Source organism: Dioscorea cayenensis, chromosome 1, assembly GCF_009730915.1.
Source record: "Dioscorea cayenensis subsp. rotundata cultivar TDr96_F1 chromosome 1, TDr96_F1_v2_PseudoChromosome.rev07_lg8_w22 25.fasta, whole genome shotgun sequence".
Classification (NCBI taxonomy): Eukaryota; Viridiplantae; Streptophyta; class Magnoliopsida; order Dioscoreales; family Dioscoreaceae; genus Dioscorea; species Dioscorea cayenensis.
The window spans coordinates 23,791,274-23,811,355 of record NC_052471.1 but is presented as its reverse complement, the minus strand read 5'-3'; the positions used below and the strand labels follow the sequence as shown (position 1 = coordinate 23,811,355).

The 20,082-nt window shown below is 34.1% G+C and overlaps 5 protein-coding genes across 7 annotated transcripts; all 5 read right to left on the bottom strand.

The window, feature by feature from the left end:
• Positions 1 to 2,812: 2,812 nt before the first annotated feature.
• On the bottom strand, positions 2,813 to 3,487 carry LOC120257989 (rRNA 2'-O-methyltransferase fibrillarin-like; the record flags this gene model as incomplete). Its single annotated transcript, XM_039265318.1, has 2 exons — positions 2,813 to 3,044; positions 3,206 to 3,487. Coding segments are annotated over 2 exons (318 nt in total), but the record flags the coding sequence as incomplete, so codon positions are not given.
• Positions 3,488 to 3,514: 27 nt separating this feature from the next.
• Positions 3,515 to 4,676, bottom strand: LOC120261407. Its single transcript, XM_039269292.1, has 3 exons — positions 4,439 to 4,676; positions 3,648 to 3,847; positions 3,515 to 3,564 (listed from the first exon to the last, which is right to left on the bottom strand). The coding sequence occupies exons 1-3, from the start codon at positions 4,579 to 4,581 to the stop codon at positions 3,521 to 3,523; spliced, it is 387 nt and encodes a 128-aa protein (XP_039125226.1). The 5' UTR covers positions 4,582 to 4,676; the 3' UTR covers positions 3,515 to 3,520.
• An 18-nt stretch (positions 4,677 to 4,694) lies between these two features.
• Positions 4,695 to 7,609, bottom strand: LOC120257982 (rRNA 2'-O-methyltransferase fibrillarin 1-like). The gene is made up of 4 exons (XM_039265307.1): positions 7,231 to 7,609; positions 6,354 to 6,431; positions 6,168 to 6,251; positions 4,695 to 4,760 (listed from the first exon to the last, which is right to left on the bottom strand). The coding sequence occupies exons 1-4, from the start codon at positions 7,369 to 7,371 to the stop codon at positions 4,695 to 4,697; spliced, it is 369 nt and encodes a 122-aa protein (XP_039121241.1). The 5' UTR covers positions 7,372 to 7,609.
• A 5,097-nt stretch (positions 7,610 to 12,706) lies between these two features.
• On the bottom strand, positions 12,707 to 15,751 carry LOC120261386 (rRNA 2'-O-methyltransferase fibrillarin-like). 3 transcript variants are annotated; one of them, XM_039269264.1, is made up of 5 exons: positions 15,566 to 15,751; positions 13,620 to 14,428; positions 13,207 to 13,538; positions 13,029 to 13,092; positions 12,707 to 12,938 (listed from the first exon to the last, which is right to left on the bottom strand). In XM_039269264.1, the coding sequence occupies exons 2-5, from the start codon at positions 13,633 to 13,635 to the stop codon at positions 12,928 to 12,930; spliced, it is 423 nt and encodes a 140-aa protein (XP_039125198.1). In that variant the 5' UTR covers positions 13,636 to 14,428; positions 15,566 to 15,751; the 3' UTR covers positions 12,707 to 12,927. The 3 variants fall into 3 exon arrangements, with proteins under 3 accessions (XP_039125198.1, XP_039125215.1, XP_039125206.1); XM_039269281.1 differs by lacking the exon at positions 13,620 to 14,428 and having other exon boundaries at positions 15,566 to 15,749; XM_039269272.1 differs by lacking the exon at positions 15,566 to 15,751 and having other exon boundaries at positions 13,620 to 15,211.
• A 761-nt stretch (positions 15,752 to 16,512) lies between these two features.
• Positions 16,513 to 20,048, bottom strand: LOC120257974. The gene is made up of 3 exons (XM_039265293.1): positions 17,472 to 20,048; positions 17,174 to 17,364; positions 16,513 to 16,837 (listed from the first exon to the last, which is right to left on the bottom strand). The coding sequence occupies exons 1-3, from the start codon at positions 17,601 to 17,603 to the stop codon at positions 16,513 to 16,515; spliced, it is 648 nt and encodes a 215-aa protein (XP_039121227.1). The 5' UTR covers positions 17,604 to 20,048.
• Positions 20,049 to 20,082: the final 34 nt, after the last annotated feature.

Here is a 20,082-nt window from a genome sequence, read left to right as displayed (position 1 = left end):
TTTCATTATAAAAACAAGAGTGTTGCATGTTGGATAGGAGTGCAAACTATTACTTACAAACTACTTGAGCTTAATTCGGGGAAACTCAAACTCAATTTGATCATGTTTGAGTGGAGCGACTGAGTTCAAACATCTTAATACTTGACTCGAGTGCTCCTAAATCTAATGATACAATTGTATTTGTATGTATATACATATTGGTTTGTCTTAAAATTACTTTATATATAATTGAGTTTGAGCTTGAGTTGAAACGTAAAAATATCTTCGGTTAAATCAAGTATAGTACCCTTTATTGAACTTAATTGAGTGAGCTTAAACTTGATTGAGTTCGAACTGAGTATTAAGCAACAAGTTTTCAAATGAGCTTGAACTTGAGTACTTCAATGCTGGACTCCAACTTGATTGATTACACACATAAATTGTTGCACAAAACTCATATCCCACTTTTATATATATTTATTTAGCTAATCAATGTGTGATTTGGAAACTTCTTCTTTCATAATTTTTTACTTTTATTGGTGTGTGCGCTTTGGAAATTCTGAGTCAAGGTTGTTGTTCAAAATCTTACTTTTTGAATAATTAATACTTTTTTTGTTGGCATTCTCCATATCCACTTTCCATTTTTATTTATTAAATTAACATACTATGCTTATTCCTATTAAATATAATGGTTATTATATTCTCACATATAATATAGTTAGTTATTATTTTATTGTTTGTTATTTTTCATTGTCATTGGTAAATCACCTTAAAGCATTCCTTGAGCCAAATATCATAGGAAAATTAAACAAAAATTATATGAGAAATTCTATTTATATTTACTAAACCAGCCAATATACACAATAATTTTTTTTTTCAATTTTTTAAAATACAATTATAAAAAAAATTAAGAAAAACTTACTTTTTGAATAATTAATAATTTAGTTGCCATTCCCCCTATCAGTTTTCCATGCACATTTACCAAATTAATAAATATACAAGTTATTTTTATTAAACTCGTACTTATTAATATTTAACTAAATTATATTAATTATTATATTTAAATTTCATAAAAATACACATATAGTTATTTATTATTTTATTATTGTTATTATTAATTTTTTTAATATCATTAGGACATCACCTTAAATCAATCCCTTGCGCTGAAAATAAATGTAAAAATCAAACATGTTACATAACGATTTTTTTTATAATATGGATAAGTCACCATACAAACTTTATTTACATCATAATCACAAATTAAAAAAAACCTCTCAATTTTTCCTCTGAAAGTCAAATATTGGAGTAATTTTTTCAAAGGTCACTCAACTTTGCCTTTGTTTCATTTCGGTTACCTAACTTCAATTTGCATCAAAAAGGTTATTCATCTTTAATTTTGTTTCTTCGGCAGGTCACCCGCGAGTAACCTGATTCATCTATCTGACGTGGCTACTGGGAAAACACAGTCAGCTAATATTGGACACTCTAATTACACATTAGACAATTATAAAAAAATAAATTAAGTGTCATCTTCATATGAAAAAGATAAAAAGAAAAATCAAATGGATTTCATATCTTATTTGATACAATATTGGTCGATCGTATTTTTCCAAAGACCCTACGCCGATAGATGAATCGAGTTACTTTCATGGTGACCCTGCAGGAGAAAACAAAAATTAAAGATGAGTAACCTTTTTGATTCAAATTGAAGTTAGATAACCAAAATGAAACAAAGGCAAAGTTGAGTGACCTTTGAAAAAATTAACCCGTCAAATATTTGCTGCTAGCTGGTTGTAACAAAGCTAAATTATATTTATACACGGTATACAAAAAATTTATGTTTTTCATTTTTTTATCAAAATTTATTTTTTATGAAAAGGAGAAGCACTTTGTTGACACACTAGTCTGTATATAAACAACAAGAACAAGCTCTTTTCTTCTCCTCTTTGTCATAATTAAAGCCAAAGGGGCAACAAAGCCCTTTTTGGAATAATGGAAGGTTGTGGTGATGGTGGTGATGATGGTCAAGATGATCAAAGGTGGAAAGAAGGTGGTGGAGGTGGGAGAGAGATGGTAGTGATGCCACAGTTGAACATTGGGTTGAAATTAACCTCGCCATCCGGCATTCTGCAAAAAATAAAAAAACTAAAAAAAAAAATTGCATGCATGCAAGACGGTAAATAAATTACCGTTTTGCCTAGAAACGTAATTTTTTTAAAATCTACTCATTTATGTAATTAAAAATAAAATGTGTAATATTAAAAAAAAAAGCCGGTCCTTGACATGGCATTTTTTATATATATTTGCATAAATAATTTCATATTTTATATGAAATTTTATATTTTCAAACATAATTAAATTATTTTATTCATGACCAAAAGTAATTTAAGTTTGCTTTTAACATATAAAACATTAATTATTTCAACAAAATTTTTTTATGACTTTGTTTTCTATCTAAATACATTATTTATTGATGCTTGTGCGTCCAAATTTACAAATGTGTTGCTATAAGTTACTACTTAAAAATATACCAATAAAGTCATAATAACACTCATAGAGTTTGAGATAAAAAAAAATAGAGATAAAGAGAGATAGATTGAACTCTCCATTTATTTGGATAAATATTTTTTAATTTATTAAAAATAATTAATAATGATATTTTTATGTAAAAAACATTAACTAGTCAATATATATAACAAAAATATAAACACTATCCCATAATAAAACTAAAATTCATAAAATATAAAGGTTATATCAGTGACACAAAACTTTAATCAAAAAGTTGATAAGGCATTCGAGAGCACAAAACATACAATTATCTTACAACAAAAGATGAGGACGATCAGGAGCATTCACACATTAATTTCTGATAAAAAAAAAAAAAGGTTAAGAAAACAATCTCTGAGGCAACAAATCAGCACATCTGCATTGGATGGCTTTCTAAAACTCAAAAATCACAGGCCAAAAAGAGAAACAAACAGTTAAGATTCAAGATATAGTAAGAACCAACACATACAATCCAAATATTATCAACACCGCCAAGAATCACTGCTGCTAACTTGGATCTGAAAGGATTCCACACCCTATACTCAGTCTTACTTCCATCTTAATTATGGAGAAAAAGAAATACCAAAAACACATGAAGCACAAAGAAACCAAACACTACCAGGCAAAATCAGAGAAAAGTTACAAAGATTTCAACTTTAGGATTTTGAAAGACCATCACCTGCACAGACTCTCCAGAAACCAAATTCCTAGTGCAAAGAGTGTCCTCCTTCCCCTTCGCAATAAACACTCCATCATGCCTATGCGGCTCAACAACAACCCTGCTCCCGCCCTCCATCCCTCCACCATGTCCTCCACGACCCCTCCCACCTCCTCTACCACCGCCGTCACGTCCGCGGCCTCTCCCGCCGCCACGACCTTTTAGCCCTCCTCTACTACCGCCGTCACGTCCGCGGCCTCTCCCTCCGCCACGACCTTCCAACCCTCCTCTCCCACCACCACATCCTCTCTCTCTCTCCCCTCCCCTCTCCCTCCATCACTCCTCCCCCATAAATCCACCCCCACCACCACGCCCACCGCCTGAAAAAAATCCAAAACCATACATATCAATCGAAAAAGCCAAAACAACAATATTTGGCCATTGAAAAACACTAGAATCTCACCTCTTGGAGGTCTCATTTCACCGATGAGATCAAGATCAAGATCGAGATCGAGAGTGAGAGAAAACGATAGGCCGGCGGCGATAAGGGCTAGAAGACGAGGGTTTGGGGAAGGGGTCAATATATAGAAGAGAATGAGGTTTAGGGTTTTGGGGCACACTTGTATAATCCGACCCGCTGTTTGGTCCGTAACAGCATTAGAGCTATCCAAGAGATCACAGCCGTTAAAAATACTGTCTTTATTTACTGGATTATTTTAACTGTTGTGGTTGACTTTTCAAGGACCACACTGTTTCTAGTCGATGTAGAATAAGACTAGTCAGTTGAATGACAATTAAGCCCCCGCCCAAATGTGTTGAGGTGTTAATCATGTTAGTAATGGGAAGAGGGAAGGGAAGATTTACCATTAGACTATTTAGGGTTTGGTGTTACACTATTTCATCAATCCACTACTTCATGAAAGGAATAATTTTCTCCCACATTGGGGGAATACCCATTACATAAGTTTGAACTTATGTTTTTGCCCATTTCTAAATAAAAAAAGTACTTATATATTCCAACAACTTAATATTTGAAAAAAAATTAATCTAAAATGTTTTTATTATCTCAAACCAAATATTTGCATTGTTAATGCTTTTAAGGGCTAGTTTCACAATAATTTCTACAAAATTATATAAATTTACATTGTTAATATTTTATTTGAACCAATGAAGCACAAAGAAACCAAACACTATCAGGCAAAAACAGAGAAAAGTTAAAAAGATTGCAACTTTAGGGTTTTGAAAGACCATCACCTGTACAACAACACGCTTCTCACCATAAACAGACTCTCCAGAAACCAAATTCCTAGTGCAAAGAGCGTCCTCCCTCCCCTTTGCAATGAACACTCCATCATGCCTATGCAGCTCAATGACAACCCTACTCCACCCCAGTTCATCCCTCCACCACGTCCTCTATGACCCTTCCCACCTCCGCTACCACCGCCGTCACGTCCGCGGCCTTTCCTGCCACCACGACCTTCCCGCCCTCCTCACCCACCACCACATCCTCTCACTCCCCCCCTCCCTCCTCTATCACTTTTCCCCATATATCCACCCCCACCACCATGCCCACTTCCTAAAATCAATCCAAAACCATAAAATCAATCAAAAAAGCCAAAACAATACTATTTGGACATTGAAAAACACTAGAATCTCACTAATGGAGGTCTCATTTCGCCGATGAGAATAAAGATCAAGATCGAGAGAGAGAACGAGAGGCTGGCGGCGATAAGGGCTGGAAGATGAGGGTTTGGGGAAGGGGTCAATATATAGAAGAGAATGATGGTTTAGGGTTTTGCGGCACACTTATGTGATCCGATCCGCTGTTTGGTCCGAAACAGCATTAGAGCTATCTAAGAGATCACAGCCGTTAAAAATACTGTGTTTATTATTGGATTATTTTAACAATTGCGATTGACTTTTCAAGGACCAGCATTGTTTTTAGACGATGTAGAATAAGACTAGTCAGTTAAATGACAATTAAGCCCCCGCCCAAATGTGCTGAGGTGTTAATTATGTCAGTAATGGGAAGAGGAAAGGGAGGATTTACCATTAGACTATTTAGGGTTTGGTGTTATACTATTTCATCAATCCACTACTTCATGAAAGGAAAAATTTTCTCCCACATTGGGGGAATACCCATTACTTACGTTTGAACTTACGTTTTTGCCCATTTCTAAATAAAAAAAAGTACCTGTATATCTCAACTCTTGAAACTTAACCAACAATTTTCTTTACCATCCTTGACAGACATGTTGAATCTGACCACCATCCTCGCCAGCATCTCACCACTGTCATTCACCAATCTGTCGTTGTTCATGATTTCCTGACCATCGTCAACACCATCATCCACTGATATGCTGAATCTCACCAATCCTTCACTACCTCTTATCTGCATTTGCTCCCACCCTCCAACAATCCAATTTCATCATCAAAACAGCTGCCTGATCGAGGTGATCATTGATTCATAGCAAAACTATTTTCTTTTTTGTGTATATTGTTCTTTTCATCCATGAAATATAGATTGATTTTTGGTTGTTTTTTTGGTTTTTTAATGTGTATGTCTTGGACTGGGAAACCTCATGACACCTTTTTTGAAGTTGTAAGGTACATGGATGACTGGGAATAGTTCCTTACAAAATCCCACATCCTGTGCCAAGGCATGATTTAATGTTTTTCTTCGTCTTGATGATTGTGTGATCTCATACTAATTTTCATGATTGTGTGATATCATGGGGAAAGTTAAAAAAAAATCATTTGGTTTTCAGTTTTTGCAAATAAAGACATGTGTGTTTTTTTTATAATTAGGTACTTTGTGGTTTTTCGGTTTTTACAAATCAAGGAAAAGCCATCAACAGTATCTATGCATGAATAAAACTTTAGCAAAATAAAAAATAATAATTTGAATAAAAAAATAAACAAAATTTAAAGAGAAAACTGAATGTAAAAGAGAACCAACTTACGGGTCTAACAAGATCCCTACCTGCATCGTCAATGCTGGGGATGACATTCGTTCACTTCTTTGCCATGTTAACAAGATCCCTGCCGCTCCTAAGTGAAAACTCAACTGCATAGACCATTCTAGTATGTAAAAACACCGTATTTCACCAATATATTAAATGATATCATACGAATGAAATTAACTGAATGTAAAAGAGAACCAACTTACGGGTCTAACAATGTCAGAGATGTGAGACATAGTTGTTCCTGATGCTGCTCCAAGGTACAGTACTTGTGTTCCAGGAGCCTAGCCAAAAAGAGAGCAATTTAGGAACATATAATGCATGCAGTCCATAAAATTAAGTGACCAAATTTATGAATGAAACAACATTCAAAAACAAGAGCAAGTTTAAAAAAAAAGCTAAAGAAAAGAGTCCGTACACAAAGACATTTTCCATGCAAAAAAATGATATAGATTGACCCATGAACAAATTCAACATAGTCTAATAAGAAAGTATGATTGTGCACAATGAGATTTTTATGTAAAAAACATTAACTAGTAAATATATATATAACAAAAATACAAACACTATCCCAGAATAAAACTAAAATTCATAAAATATAAAAGTTACATTAGTAACACAAAACTTTAATCAAGAAGTTGATAAGATTTTCGAGAGCACAAAACATACCATTATATATTATAACAAAAGATGAGGACGACCAGGAGCATTTACACATTAATTTCTGATTAAAAAAAAAAAGGTTAAGAAAACAATCTCCGAGGCAACAAATCAGCACATCTGCATTGGATGGCTTTCTAAAACTCAAAAATCACCGGCCAAAAAGAGAAACAAACAGTTAAGATTCAAGATATATTAAGAACCATCACATATAATCCAAATATTATTAACACCGCCAAGAATCACTGCTGATAACTTGAATCTGAAAGGATTCCACACCCTATACTCAGTCTTAGTTCCATCTTAATTATGGAGAAAAAGAAATACCAAAAACACATGAAGCACAAAGAAACCAAACACTACCATGCAAAAACAGAGAAAAGTTACAAAGATTGCAACTTTAGGGTTTTGAAAGACCATCACCTGCACAACAACACGTTTCTCACCATAAATAGACTCTCTAGAAACCAAATTCCTAGTGCAAAGAGCGTCATCCTTCCTCTTCGCAATGAACACTCCATCATGCCTATGCAACTCAACGATAACACTGCTACTGCCTTTCATCCCTCCAGCACGTCCTTCACGACCCTTCCCACCTCATCTACCATCGCCGCCACGTCTGTGGCCTCTTCCACCGCCACAACCTTCCGGCCCTCCTCTCAAACCACCACATCCTCTCCCTCTTCCCCTTCGATCACACCTCCCCATAAATCCACCCCCACCATCAGAAATCAATCCGAAACCATACAAATTAATCAAAAAAGCCAAAACAACACTATTTGGTAATTTAAAAACACTAGAATCTCACCTCTTGGAGGTCTCATTTCGCAGAGGAGATTGAGATCCAGAGAGAGAGAGAGAGAGGCCAGCGGCGATAAGGGCTGGAAGACGAGGGTTTGGGAAAGGGGTCAATATATAGAAGAGAATGAGGGTTTAGGTTTTTGGGGCACACTTGTGTGATTCGATCCGCTGTTTGGTCCGAAACAACATTAGAGCTATCCAAGAGATCACAGCAGTTAAAAATACTGTGTTTATTTAGTGGATTATTTCAATGGTTGCGATTGACTTTTCAAGGAGCACATTGTTTTTAGTCGATGTAGAATAAGACTAGTCAGTTGAATGACAATTAAGCCCCCACCCAAATGTGCTAAGGTGTTAATTATGTTAGTAATGGGAAGAGGGAAGGGAGGATTTACTGTTAGACTATTTAATTAGGGTTTGGTGTTATACTATTTCATCAATCCACTACTTCATTAAAGGAATAATTTTCTCCCACATTGGGGGAATACCCATTACTTACGTTTGAACTTACGTTTTTGCCCATTCATAAATAAAAAAAAGTACTTGTATATCTCAACTCGTGAAACTGGACTAACAATTTTTCTTTACCATCCTTGCCACCATCCTTGACAGACATGTTGAATCTGGCCACCATCCTCGCCAGCGTCTCACCACTGTCATTCACCAATCTGTCGTTGTTCATGATTTCTTGACCATCCTCAACACCACCATCCACTGATCTGCTAAATCTCACTGATCCTTCACTACCTCGTATCTGCATTTGCTCCCACCCTCCAACGATCCAATTTCATCATCACAACGGTTGCCTAATCAAGCTGATCATTGATTCATAGCAAAACTATTTTCTTTTGTGTCTATATTGTTCATTTCATCAATGGAATATAGACTGATCTTTGGTTGTTTTTTTTTTTTTTTAATGTGTATGTCTTGGATTGGGAAACCTCATGACACCTTTTTTGAAATTGTTTTAAGGTACATAAATGCCAGGGAATGGTTCCTTACAAAACCCCACATCCTGTGCATACATATACATACATATATATATATATATATATAATTAAATATTGTTAGATATTAATAGCTGTTTTAATTATATATATATATATATAACGATATTTAATTATATATAATAACTAATTAAAAAAAGCTATTAATATGAATAGCACTTATGATTAATCATAATAGTTAAGTTGTCATCCAAAAAAATTTAAAAAAAAATTCTTAAACCAAAATTTTCATTATATTTTTATAAAATGAATAAAAAATCCAAATATATGTTTACCTTTGACAACCAAATGGGAAGGGCCCTTTATTTGATTATTTTGTGCATTAACCAAATTAATACCTTCACTTTAAAAAGAATCATTAAATTGAATTGGAATATATCAAAATGATAAGCCTTTTGGAGTTTTGTCAACTAATAATTCAATAAATGAGAAAAAAATGTTATATTCGTAAAACTATGAATAGTTTGATTTATGTTGTTATAAATAAATATTTATTTTTTACAATTCTCCTTCAAGTAGAAGTTGTCAGGGTAAAGTTTGTTTTTATAATTATGGCTATATATATAAAATAAAGGGATTTTTAAAATAACATGTTAATCAAATAATTACTAAAATATGGTTTCTCTTAAAATATTTACTAAAATAATATTATACCTCGCATCTTGATTTTTCTATTAGTTCTTATTGATCCTTGTGATCTGCTAAATAAATAAAGATTTTATTAAATTCAATTGATATTTAAAACATTGTGATTTTATAATTTTCGCTAAGATCAGATTCAAATTTTGATCATGTTAATTTTTTTTAAATAATTAAGAAATATGACCACATTTGTGTTAAGTACTTTTATATATTATAAAATAACATGATGCATAAATAAGCTAAATCCTTATCAACATAAAATATTTTTACAAGCCTTCAATTTTAAATAAAAAAAAACATTTCAGTCTTTTTCTTCGACATAAATGAGTAACCCAGTTTCATAAATAGCATCTAGAAAGTTAAATTTTAGGACTCGAACATGAATCGACTCTTTTTGTTCTTGGTTTTATGATGCTCTTTGAGTTTTGATTTGTTGAAGGTATTATCTGGATTCTTGGAACTTTGGAGTTTGGAGATATGAGAATGTGAGAAGGAAAAAGAAACATGTAGATTGTTTAAGAGGCATAAATCATCTAAGAAATATTTTATTATTTTAATGGTAATGGTGATCAGATCTGAGAATTAAATTAAGTTTAGGGGGTTATATTTGTCGCTTCCCCTAGATTAATTATTTGAATCTTCAACAATTTTATAAAATCATAATGATACTAGAATAAATATTTAAAATAATTATGAGTAAAAATATGATAAAGTTTGTTATTATCAGGTTTTAAAAATATTGGTAGTAGTCTAATAAAATTTATTTTTAAAATACTATCAATGATAGCTATAAGATCTTTTAATACAAGTCATTCATAGAATTCAAACCTTTGACTTTTGAGTTAGGAGAAGAATAAAATACCAACTACTTACTGAATGGTGGTAAGGTAATGGCGTATATTTTATTTAAATTTGTTTTGTAGTTTCTATTTTAATAATAAAATCATGTGTGATAGTTCCAGTAGGTAATGTGATAAGGTAAGTCACTCAAAAACTCACTCGAAGATTGGACACACACACAATCAAACAAGAGAAAGGAGACACGTAAGTTGGTAGAACCTCGGCCTGCAGACAACTCTGCCTACATCCTGGGGACAATCCTCGATCCACTAAAAGAGGCTTTAAAAAAATAAAAGAGTACAACACTCTCTCACCTCTCAAGACAAAAAAATACCCTCTTAAGATTACCCGACTGCCCACTCTCCTCAACCCTCACGGTATGGTCTCTCACCCGGCGTGGTTTCATCCCTAAATCTTCAACCACTGATATCTTATATAGATGCACTCAACGCCTAATAAACCTTCCTCTTTTAGAATTCTCCACTAGCCTCCTAACTTGACACCTTCCAAAGTTAGATGTTAAAACACCCGAGCTGTAATACGCCCACCCATCGAACATGACTCGAGTTCTAGCAAGTCTGCACTCGAATCATGACCTTCAACCTTCCCTGCCCTTCAAACGCTCGTGAGCGACTGACTCAACCCGAGCTCCTCCCTCGCCTGCAGCCTACTTCCTTCCCTCAAGTCACTCAGATGAGGTCTCCCTATCCCAAGGAACACGCCCACCAAGACACTACGCAACCATCTCACTCAAAGATGATCACCCGAAGATCTCCCGATCTTCTTTCCAAACTCTGGTCCAAGTTTGAGTCTTCCCAAATGATCTTTGTTTGACTCATTGAAATATCACATGTTGCTCGATCTCATCTCATCTCAAGTTTTAGCCTCCAATATCTTCATGCTCTGATCTCCTATCATCCATGCTTGGATCTTCAAATCTCTAATCATATCTCATGTAATCTTCAATCAATCTCCATACATGATTAGTCTCCTCGAATATCTCCGCCCATAATTAGCTTCTTGGATCTTCCTTCAAATCTGCCGCTAAATATAGTCTTGATAATCTCATTGGCTTTGTCCTTTCCTAACTTAGTATGCGTCTTCAAATACTTTCACACCAAACTAAGTTTGTCCTTACCTGCCTTAGTTTGTGTCTTCAAATAACTTCACACCAAACTTAGCTTCTACGAATTTTCACGATCTTTAATTCTCGCCAATAATGAAAATCCTTCTTTCTCTTTTAGGTAGATCTTTCCAAAAAGAACTTTACCAAGGATACGATTTATCATCCCGGATCTTACCAGGATCGATAGTCATACCTAAAATAAAACTTACCCTTCTTGAAAAGATCCATTTTAACTCGATGCGACTTTCCAAAAATAGCTAATCATCAGCATGACTTTATCGAGTAGTAATTTCTTCTAAACATGATTTTTTATCATTATCTTCTAGCCTCTCAGTATATTCACATGTCATGACACCTAGCTTCATCCACATCATCATGCTAGTCACTTCTCTTTTGCCACGTCATCTTCCCTTTGCCATGTCACCTCCTAAACTTGTCACATAACGTCACCCACATCGTCAAACCTAACAATGTGTTGGATATTGATCTACCTTAAAATTTTAAAGTGGAGTTAATATTTGATTTAAAGATTATATACAAACTAACATCATAGTCCTAATTATATACAAACTAACACTATAGTCCTAATCTATTACCCAATGACGATGGAAATAGCACCCAAGTCTTCAAGTGTTGAGATTAGTCTATCGTGATCTTCCAAAGTGATATTAGGCATATAACTTTTTACTAGCTAGAGCTATGTATTTTTGCTTTGGCATATTATCTATGTTATACGATAAAGATTATTTATAAATATATCATACTCTATTAAATATTCTAATACATCTTACTTCTTTTAAAACAATAAATGTATAAGAAATATTATAGTTAGATAGTATTTAATCAAGTTGGAATAAAAGAATTTTGTACAAAATAAAAGAATTGAGGTACTCTTTCTATTGAGACATCTATTTTAAATTATTGACCGAATTTAGGTGTGTGGTTGGACATGGATTGATCTAGATCAGACATAAAAAAAACGATTGACTAGTTTTCAATTAAAAAGATTATTTTAAAAAAATATTTAAAATATAAAAATAAAATAAAATTTAAGTGTTGAAAATTGTCAAGCCTTTACATAATTTGTCCAATTGCGCAAGATGCTAGTGTGAGATATTCAAAAGATCCTAAATTCAAGTTCGTGCTCGTGTTCCAGGAGCCTAACCAAATAGAGAGCAATTTAGGAACAGATAATGCATGCAGTCTATAAAATTAAGTGACCAAATCTATGAATAAAACATCATCCAAAAACTAGAGCAAGTTCAAAAAAAGCCAAAGAAAAGAGTCCGTATGCAAAGACATTTTCATACAAAAAAAGGATATAAATTGTCCCATTAACAAATTCAACAAAGTCCCATAAGAAAGTATGATTTTGCACAATGAGATTTTTATGTAAAAAACATTAACCAATCAATATATATATAGATATATATATATATATATATATATATATATAAGAAAAAATATAAACACTATCTCAGAATGAAACTAAACTTCATAAAATATAAAGATTAAATCACCGACACAAAACTTTAATCAAAAGGCTTATAAGACATTCGAGAGCACAAAACATCCCATTATCTTATAAAAAAAAAGATGAGGACGATTAGGAGCATTCACACATTAATTTTGATTAAAAAAGGCTAAGAAAACAATCTCTGAGCCAACAAATCATCACATCTGCATTGGATGGCTTTCAAATACTCAAAAATCACCTGTCAAAAAGAGAAACAAACAATCAAGATTCAAGATATAGTAAGAACCAGCACATACAATCCAGATATTACCAACACCGTGAAGAATACCTGCTGCTAACTTAGATCTGAATGGATTCCACACCCTATACTCAGTCTTAGTTCCATCTTCATTCTGGAGAAAAAGAAATACCAAAAACACATCAAGCACAAAGAAACCAATCACTACCATGCAAAAACAGAGAAAAGTTACAAAGATTGCAACTTTAGTGTTTTGAAAGGCCATCACCTGCACAACAACACGCTTCTTACCATAAATAGACTCTCCAGAGATCAAATTCTTAGTGCAAAGAGCGCCCTCCTTCCCCTTCACATTGAACACTCCATCATGCCTATGCGGCTCAATGACAACCCGACACCTGCACTTCATCCCTCCACCACATCCTCCACGACCCCTCCCACATCCTCTACCACCGCCGCCACGTCCGCGTCCGCGTCCGCGTCCTCTCCCGCTGCCATGACCTTCCGGCCCTTCTCTCCCACCACCACCTCCTCTCCTTCTTCCCCTACCCCCTCCATCACTCATCCCCATAAATCTACCACCACCACCACGCCCACCGCCTGAAATCAATCCAAAATCATATAAATCAATCAAATACCAAAAATACACTATCTGGCCATCGAAAAAACCTAGGATCTCACCTCTTAGAGGTTTCATTTCGCTGATGAGAGAGAGAAAGAACGAGAGGTCGGCGATGATGAGGGCTTGAAGATGAGGGTTTGGGGAAGGGGTCAATATATAGAAGAGAATGAGGGTTTAGCGTTTTGGGGCTCACTTGTGTAATCCGAACATCCGATCCGCTGTTTGGTCCCAAACAGCATTAAAGCTATCTAACAGATCACAGCCGTTGAAATATTGTGTTTTTTTACTGAATAATTTTAATGGTTGCGATTGACTTTTTTAAGCCCACACTATTTTTAGTCGACGATGTATAATAAGATTGGTCCTTTAATGACAATTAAGCCCCCAGCCAAATGTGTGTAATTAGATTAGTAATGGGCATAGGGAATTGAGGATTTACAGTTTGACTATTTAGGGTTTGATGTTATACTATCTTATCAATCCACTGAGGCTGTGTTTGGATACCATCAATGATTACCTCGGGAAAGAAAACCATTGATTTTATCTCTTTGTTTGGATGGACTCAATGAATCCCATGGTATGGGGTTCATTACTTACATGAATTCTTCCCAATGTTTGGTTGTCTTAATCTTTTTCCCATTCCCCTTCTAAAGGAATTGAGATGTTTCTGAAACTTACTCCTATTAGAGCAATCAACTAAGAAAGGCAGAAGCAACTTTAAAGCAGCACTACAAGAGAGATTACAAATCAATTGAATATCAAAATACATACATTGATCTATAATTGAATTTTCATAAGGTCAAGAAGCTACTCAAACTAATGGCCATAGCCTCAAACAACATCCTACAGGTGCATATAATGAGGAAAGCTGCGAGCAAAACAAAAATCAAACAACATGCATAAGCAAATTTATAGAAATATACAAACACATATGCTGATTTAAATTTTATTTACATAAATCCAAGAAGCCAACCAAAGCAATTGAAACATTCCAGAGACCAAATCCTACCACAACATCCAAGAATGTTACAAGTAAAACACATGTAACAACATCCATAAACAAATTTAAAAACAATTGGAAAAACAACCACAAACAACAAACATAAACTGGGACAACAACATATAGCTAAAATTTGGCAATTAACCAAAGTAACACTTCTTCATCTCAAGAGAAAATTGCACAAAAATAGGGGGGAAAAACCAAGGTCAAAGTATGCACAAATGAATGAAACCAATTGGATGGTGTTGCTCTTCAGCTCTTATGCTAAGTAAATTAATTAACTTGAAAGGATAACAAAATTTCATCCTCTTCAAATCATTACAATGATAATGCCTTATATAAAGTACTGCATTACTATTCACCCTACTCAATCAAGGTTACTGAAAATCATATGATGTGATCAAATGAACCATGAATATATATCTTTAATATTTTATAAACCAAATCCATTCTCACACTTAGGAACCAACAAGACCTTGATGGATAATACAATATTAATACTCAATTAACCCATGATATTCAGCATCTCATTGAATTTATTTCTATAGATAAAAAGTCAAAAGTAGGACTCAAAAAAGGTAAATGTAAGGCAGGGAGTGCATAGATGTGAATACCTTGTGAGGACAACTTTTCACCGGGAGATGAATAAAACTGATGCAATAAAGTAAGAGCTTTTTGAGGAAGTTGGGCATGTACTAAGTTGACAGAATATGGACTATAAGCAACTTCTTAAAGAAGCGGAAAATGAGAAACAATAAAACATTAGGTAACTATTGGATGGAATACATGATTACATCTTATTTATACACACACATTGAATCAGGAACAAATAATAAATTGGTTACTTCATGAACTTCAACAGGATCAGGAAACCAAGAAAGCTTAGCGAAACATATTTACAATGTTGGCAATTATGAAGAACTCTATCCTCATCACCATACAAGATCATAAGTATGATAACATTCAAGATCAAATCAACAAATCCAAATCCAAATGCAAAATCACCTAGATCCAAGACGGAGGAAGCCGGTCAGAAATGTCCAAGAAAGGGAGATGCGAGATTTGGGAGAGATCGCTCAAGTAGGTGGGATTTGGAAGAAATTGTGCAAGATGGTGGAATTTTGGAGTGGTCACACCCAAGTCAGTGGGGGAGATGAAAAGAAAAAACCCTTGGATAAAGTTGTAATTTCCCTCCCATGGAATAACCATTCCGCTCGATATTGGGCGAAATGGTTACTCTCTCCTTGGGATGGGTTAATATCTCTTTACTAATTAGATAGTGTTTACATATTTTTGTTAGGTTTTTTTTTTGTGAAATTTCTAGTGGATACAAGTCTATCTTTTGTTTCATGGTATAAAATTAAGTGAAAAACCATGGTTGACAGTTCTAGTCATTGTGGTTTGTAGCCTTCATTTTGTCATAAAAACCTACCATTTGTTTTGACTGCTGTGTTGTGAAAATTGATGATGTTTATTTTAAGGAAGGACCTGCTGACAAATTTTTTGTTGGTATATATTTAAATAAAATTTTCTGATGTTAAAAATTATATATTTGTGCATATTTACATGATCCATAGTAGTGATAATTTACATGAGTTTTTTTTTAAAAAAATGGTTTTAGATTTGCTTGCATGTCACCTTTATTTTTTTTAGTTAAGACGAGGAGAATTAATATGTGTGTTATTGTCAACTTTTAGATTTTGATGGCCGGGTTCTTAGGGATGTTGTAACAAAGCCTAATTTATTAAAGGTTCTAGTCTGTAAACAAAAGAATTATTTTTTTAATTGGTTCAAATTAGCCGTAAAATTTTTACTAATAATAAATATAAATAGCAATAGCAAGACATTATACCTCACTTGGAACATATGTTCCACTTGCCTTTTCTTTCTGAATTCTAACTCTCTTTTGCCATGCACTCTCTCCAGTGACAAATGCTTTACATCCTCGTATATTATGCCCAATTTGATGACAATTGCCACGCACCCACATTCTTACCTGCCCTAGAAACCTTGTAAGGATTCTTTGGCTCATTTGGTTTCTTCGTTCTTTTTCGTCTAGGCCTACTAGGGGGCTTCTTCACAGTCCATGGATGAATATCAAGAAGCTTTGTTATTTCCCAAGCATCTTGGCTAGGAACAGGTTGAATTGAATGTTTATACACATTTAAGTAAGTGGCCTTTGTGAAGAATTGATGCATATATAGCTCTGGCCGCTCCTTGTTACAGTGAATGGCAGAAAATGCATGTTTGCATGGAATGCCTGTTAATTCCCACATCCTACAAGTACATGTCTTGGCATTCATAATTACAACAGATGTCGTGTCAAAAAAATCAATCTTATATATATATATATTCTATCCAGCAGTTACACAAATACAGTTCCTGGTCTCCAACTTAAGCTTTTCTAATATGTCCTGGTAGTTAGGGCAAATATCACTGTTGTATTTCTTCATACTTGTTAGCTTGATATAAAATCACTGCATTAATTTCTTTGTAATGCATTCAAATATTTTTAGAATTGGTAAACCCCTTGTCTTCCTAATGTAAGCATTAAATGATTCGCATATATTGTTTTGGAGAGCATCAAATTTGGTATGAGTTGAGAAAAAACACCTTGCCCATGTGTGGGAATCATGTTGCATGACCCAATTGTAAGCATTTTCATTAAACTCCTTTAGCTTTGTCATATGCCTCTCAAAATGCACCTGAGTACTAGCAGAGGCCACTGTCCAAAGTAATTTCTTGTATTCAATACCTGTAATTTCTATATTAGGCATTAAGTCTTTGAATGCCTGTATTAATCCCTGCAAGTTAAACATATGAATATTTAGGACAACAACATCATTAAGAACATTAAGAACATTCAGTGAGGGAACCACAACACTCAATGCATTTCAATATAGGTAGTTACCTTCTGTTGGTCAGACATGAATACACATCCAGTGTTTTGAGGTCTTCCAAAATCTTCACAGAGAACTTGGAGGAACCATGTCCATGACTCCTTGCATTCTGCATCAACACAGGCAATGGCAAGTGGTAGCATATTTTAATTTCCATCTCTAGCTATTGCACATAGCAAATGGCCACCCATTGAGGTTTTCAAAAAACAACCATCCAAGCATATTAGAGGTCTTATGCCTGAAAAATAACTCTGCTTTTGAGCACCAAACTGCATGAACATAAATTTGAAGACAACAAGTTCACTTGCTATTTACTATATAACCTAGGTTCCTTTTAGGGCATGTATGTTCTGCCATAAATGTCTTGATTTGGAATGTAGGAGTATCTCTGTCTCTTGAAGCATGGATTTTAAAGCCACATTTTTTCACAAACTACAGTGATCATTGTTGTTGAGTTTTTTGTTAACTTACATGAACATCCTCTTGCAATTGCCCATGCTCGCAAGGCATCTCTGAAGCAAGCATGATTGGAAAATCTCATACCTATTTCCAAATGTGGATTTTTTATGTCACCATGTCGTATCATCATCAGATCCTTGCAAACTGTGCAAATCATCTTCAGAATGCACATGCTCATTAAACTCTGCCATTGCATCTTTTGTCAAGTTTGTAGCTTCAGTAGTTCCTTCCACATTATCAACACCATAGTCATTATTACTGTCACTGGTCCTGTATCATTATTTGGGAATGAATTTCTTCCATGATCATTGTAATCATCACCACCTGTCCCATTGTTGAAGATGTCATCTTCATCTCCCTCAAAGTCTTCATATAACCAACTTGCGTTACTTAAGTCCGAGTCATCACATATTTCTACATCCACTGACTCTTCGGATGGTTGATATGACTTATTTGAAGAACAACTATCATTGAGATCATGTTCAAAATATTTTGGACTCTTTATGCCAGCCGCTTCTGCCTTATCCCTGCTAATGTTAGTGTCTTCCATAGCATTTCCCATGCTATGTTGTCCCTGAATTCCAGCCATTTCACAAAGGTAAAACTGCCATTGGAGAGTCATGTTCTACCATAAACACATCAATAATGTTATAGCCACTATTGTAATACACCATATTACTTATGTCAGCATCATTCAAAATCTCCTCTATTCCATCATTTTCAGAAAGTCCATGGACTTTAAACCACATTCTTCCCCCTTTTTCACATCCTATGTTGGTAAAATAATCCCACAAGCTGAAATAAGATAAGTAGTCAACATCTACTGATACAACCTTGACAACTTTGCCACCCTCATACACCATCTCATCTTCACTCCTCCACTTACCTCCATAGTGCAGGACAAGATCCACACTAGACCCCATGACACTATTATCAAAATAGGATATTAAAAAAATGATGCTAGGTATACAAACCACCTTTAGATTAATTAAAAAAAAAACCATGTTGCTAGTAAAATTGGTACCACAACACTAGTATGCAAACAGAAGATTCATATAGCATCACTAGCATTCAAGAAGAAAATACATAATAAGTTTATTCAGAAAGAAAATATGTACGCTAGAAATTACTAAATGTTGATAACTGAGATAACTAGTGCCAATCCATATGACTCAAGTATTGTTAATTCCAAGTATCATATCTAACTTAATCCAATCCACTAACACTTTATGTCTTCAAGAAACTTCTACCAAATGTTGTCTTTTAGATTCAAAATAAAATACAAATATGTTGGGCAAACTAGCTAAGCCTTATTTTATGAGCTACAAATCATGTGCCTATGTTCAGTAACATAGGCATTAGAGAATGGTATAGGATAATATATATGGAAGGAGCAAAAGAAGCCTTCAAAGCATAATAATGCTATTATTAACTGAATATTTTTAGTTTTTTTGTGAATGATGAAATGGTCATAGTGTTTGTTATTTGGATGTGATAATAAGCTAATAGGCCTTCAAAGCATAATAATGCTATTGCTTTAGGAAGCAAAAAAGAATAGCCTACCTATTCTTTAATATGAGCAAAAGTATCTAGAAACACTTGGAAGAACATAATGCATTAGGACAATCTAAAAACAAAAGCTTTAATTTTGTCATTGGCAAGATAATGTAGATGTTGCCAGTCTTAATGCAATTGGCATCATGACAAGGAATGTATAAATTAAAAGACAAGGAGAAAAAATAAATGAAAAACATGAGGTTTCAAAATCAAAAACACTAAAAGTAGATGACAACCACAATTATACTTGGCAAGTAATCAGAAAATCAAATAATGAAGAATATTGGTTTCATACATGTATATATTTCTACATTTTAGTTTACATTAATCCGGTTACTTTTCCCATTATAGTAACTTAATCAAAGTTAATCTACATTACTTTTCCCATTAACCACATACACAAAGGATTATATAAGCATATCCCATTATTATGTGCTATACACAAACACTGTAATATATAATTAACACAAAAAAAAAAAACCTTTTGTTGTAGTAATTAAAAGAGCCTTTGTAATTATAGAACTTGAATGCACTTAGGAGCACTTACTTTAAAGGCAATATAAATAAACATTATTTTTGCACTTTAATTCACACTCATTCATAAGT

Coding starts and splice junctions, on each gene's coding strand:
- LOC120257974 (XM_039265293.1), bottom strand. CDS start 17,603: ATGCTACCACTTGCCATTGCCTGTGTTGATGCAGAATGCAAGGAGTCA. Junction 17,365..17,471: donor TCATGTCTGACCAACAGAAG/GTAACTACCTAT, acceptor TTTAACTTGCAG/GGATTAATACAGGCATTCAA. Junction 16,838..17,173: donor GATTCCCACACATGGGCAAG/GTGTTTTTTCTC, acceptor ATGTACTTGTAG/GATGTGGGAATTAACAGGCA.
- LOC120257982 (XM_039265307.1), bottom strand. CDS start 7,371: ATGAAAGGCAGTAGCAGTGTTATCGTTGAGTTGCATAGGCATGATGGA. Junction 6,432..7,230: donor AGAAACGTGTTGTTGTGCAG/GTGATGGTCTTT, acceptor CTTTTTGGCTAG/GCTCCTGGAACACAAGTACT. Junction 4,761..6,167: donor CCCCAGCATTGACGATGCAG/GTAGGGATCTTG, acceptor GATTGATTTTAG/GAAGTGGGCATGGTGGTGGG.
- LOC120261386 (XM_039269264.1), bottom strand. Junction 13,093..13,206: donor AGAAGCGTGTTGTTGTGCAG/GTGATGGCCTTT, acceptor CTTTTTCTCCAG/AATGAAGATGGAACTAAGAC.
- LOC120261407 (XM_039269292.1), bottom strand. CDS start 4,581: ATGAACTGGGGTGGAGTAGGGTTGTCATTGAGCTGCATAGGCATGATG. Junction 3,848..4,438: donor AGAAGCGTGTTGTTGTACAG/GTGATGGTCTTT, acceptor TCTCTTGGATAG/CTCTAATGCTGTTACGGACC. Junction 3,565..3,647: donor TGAAATGAGACCTCCAAGAG/GTGAGATTCTAG, acceptor GATTTTTTTCAG/GCGGTGGGCGTGGTGGTGGG.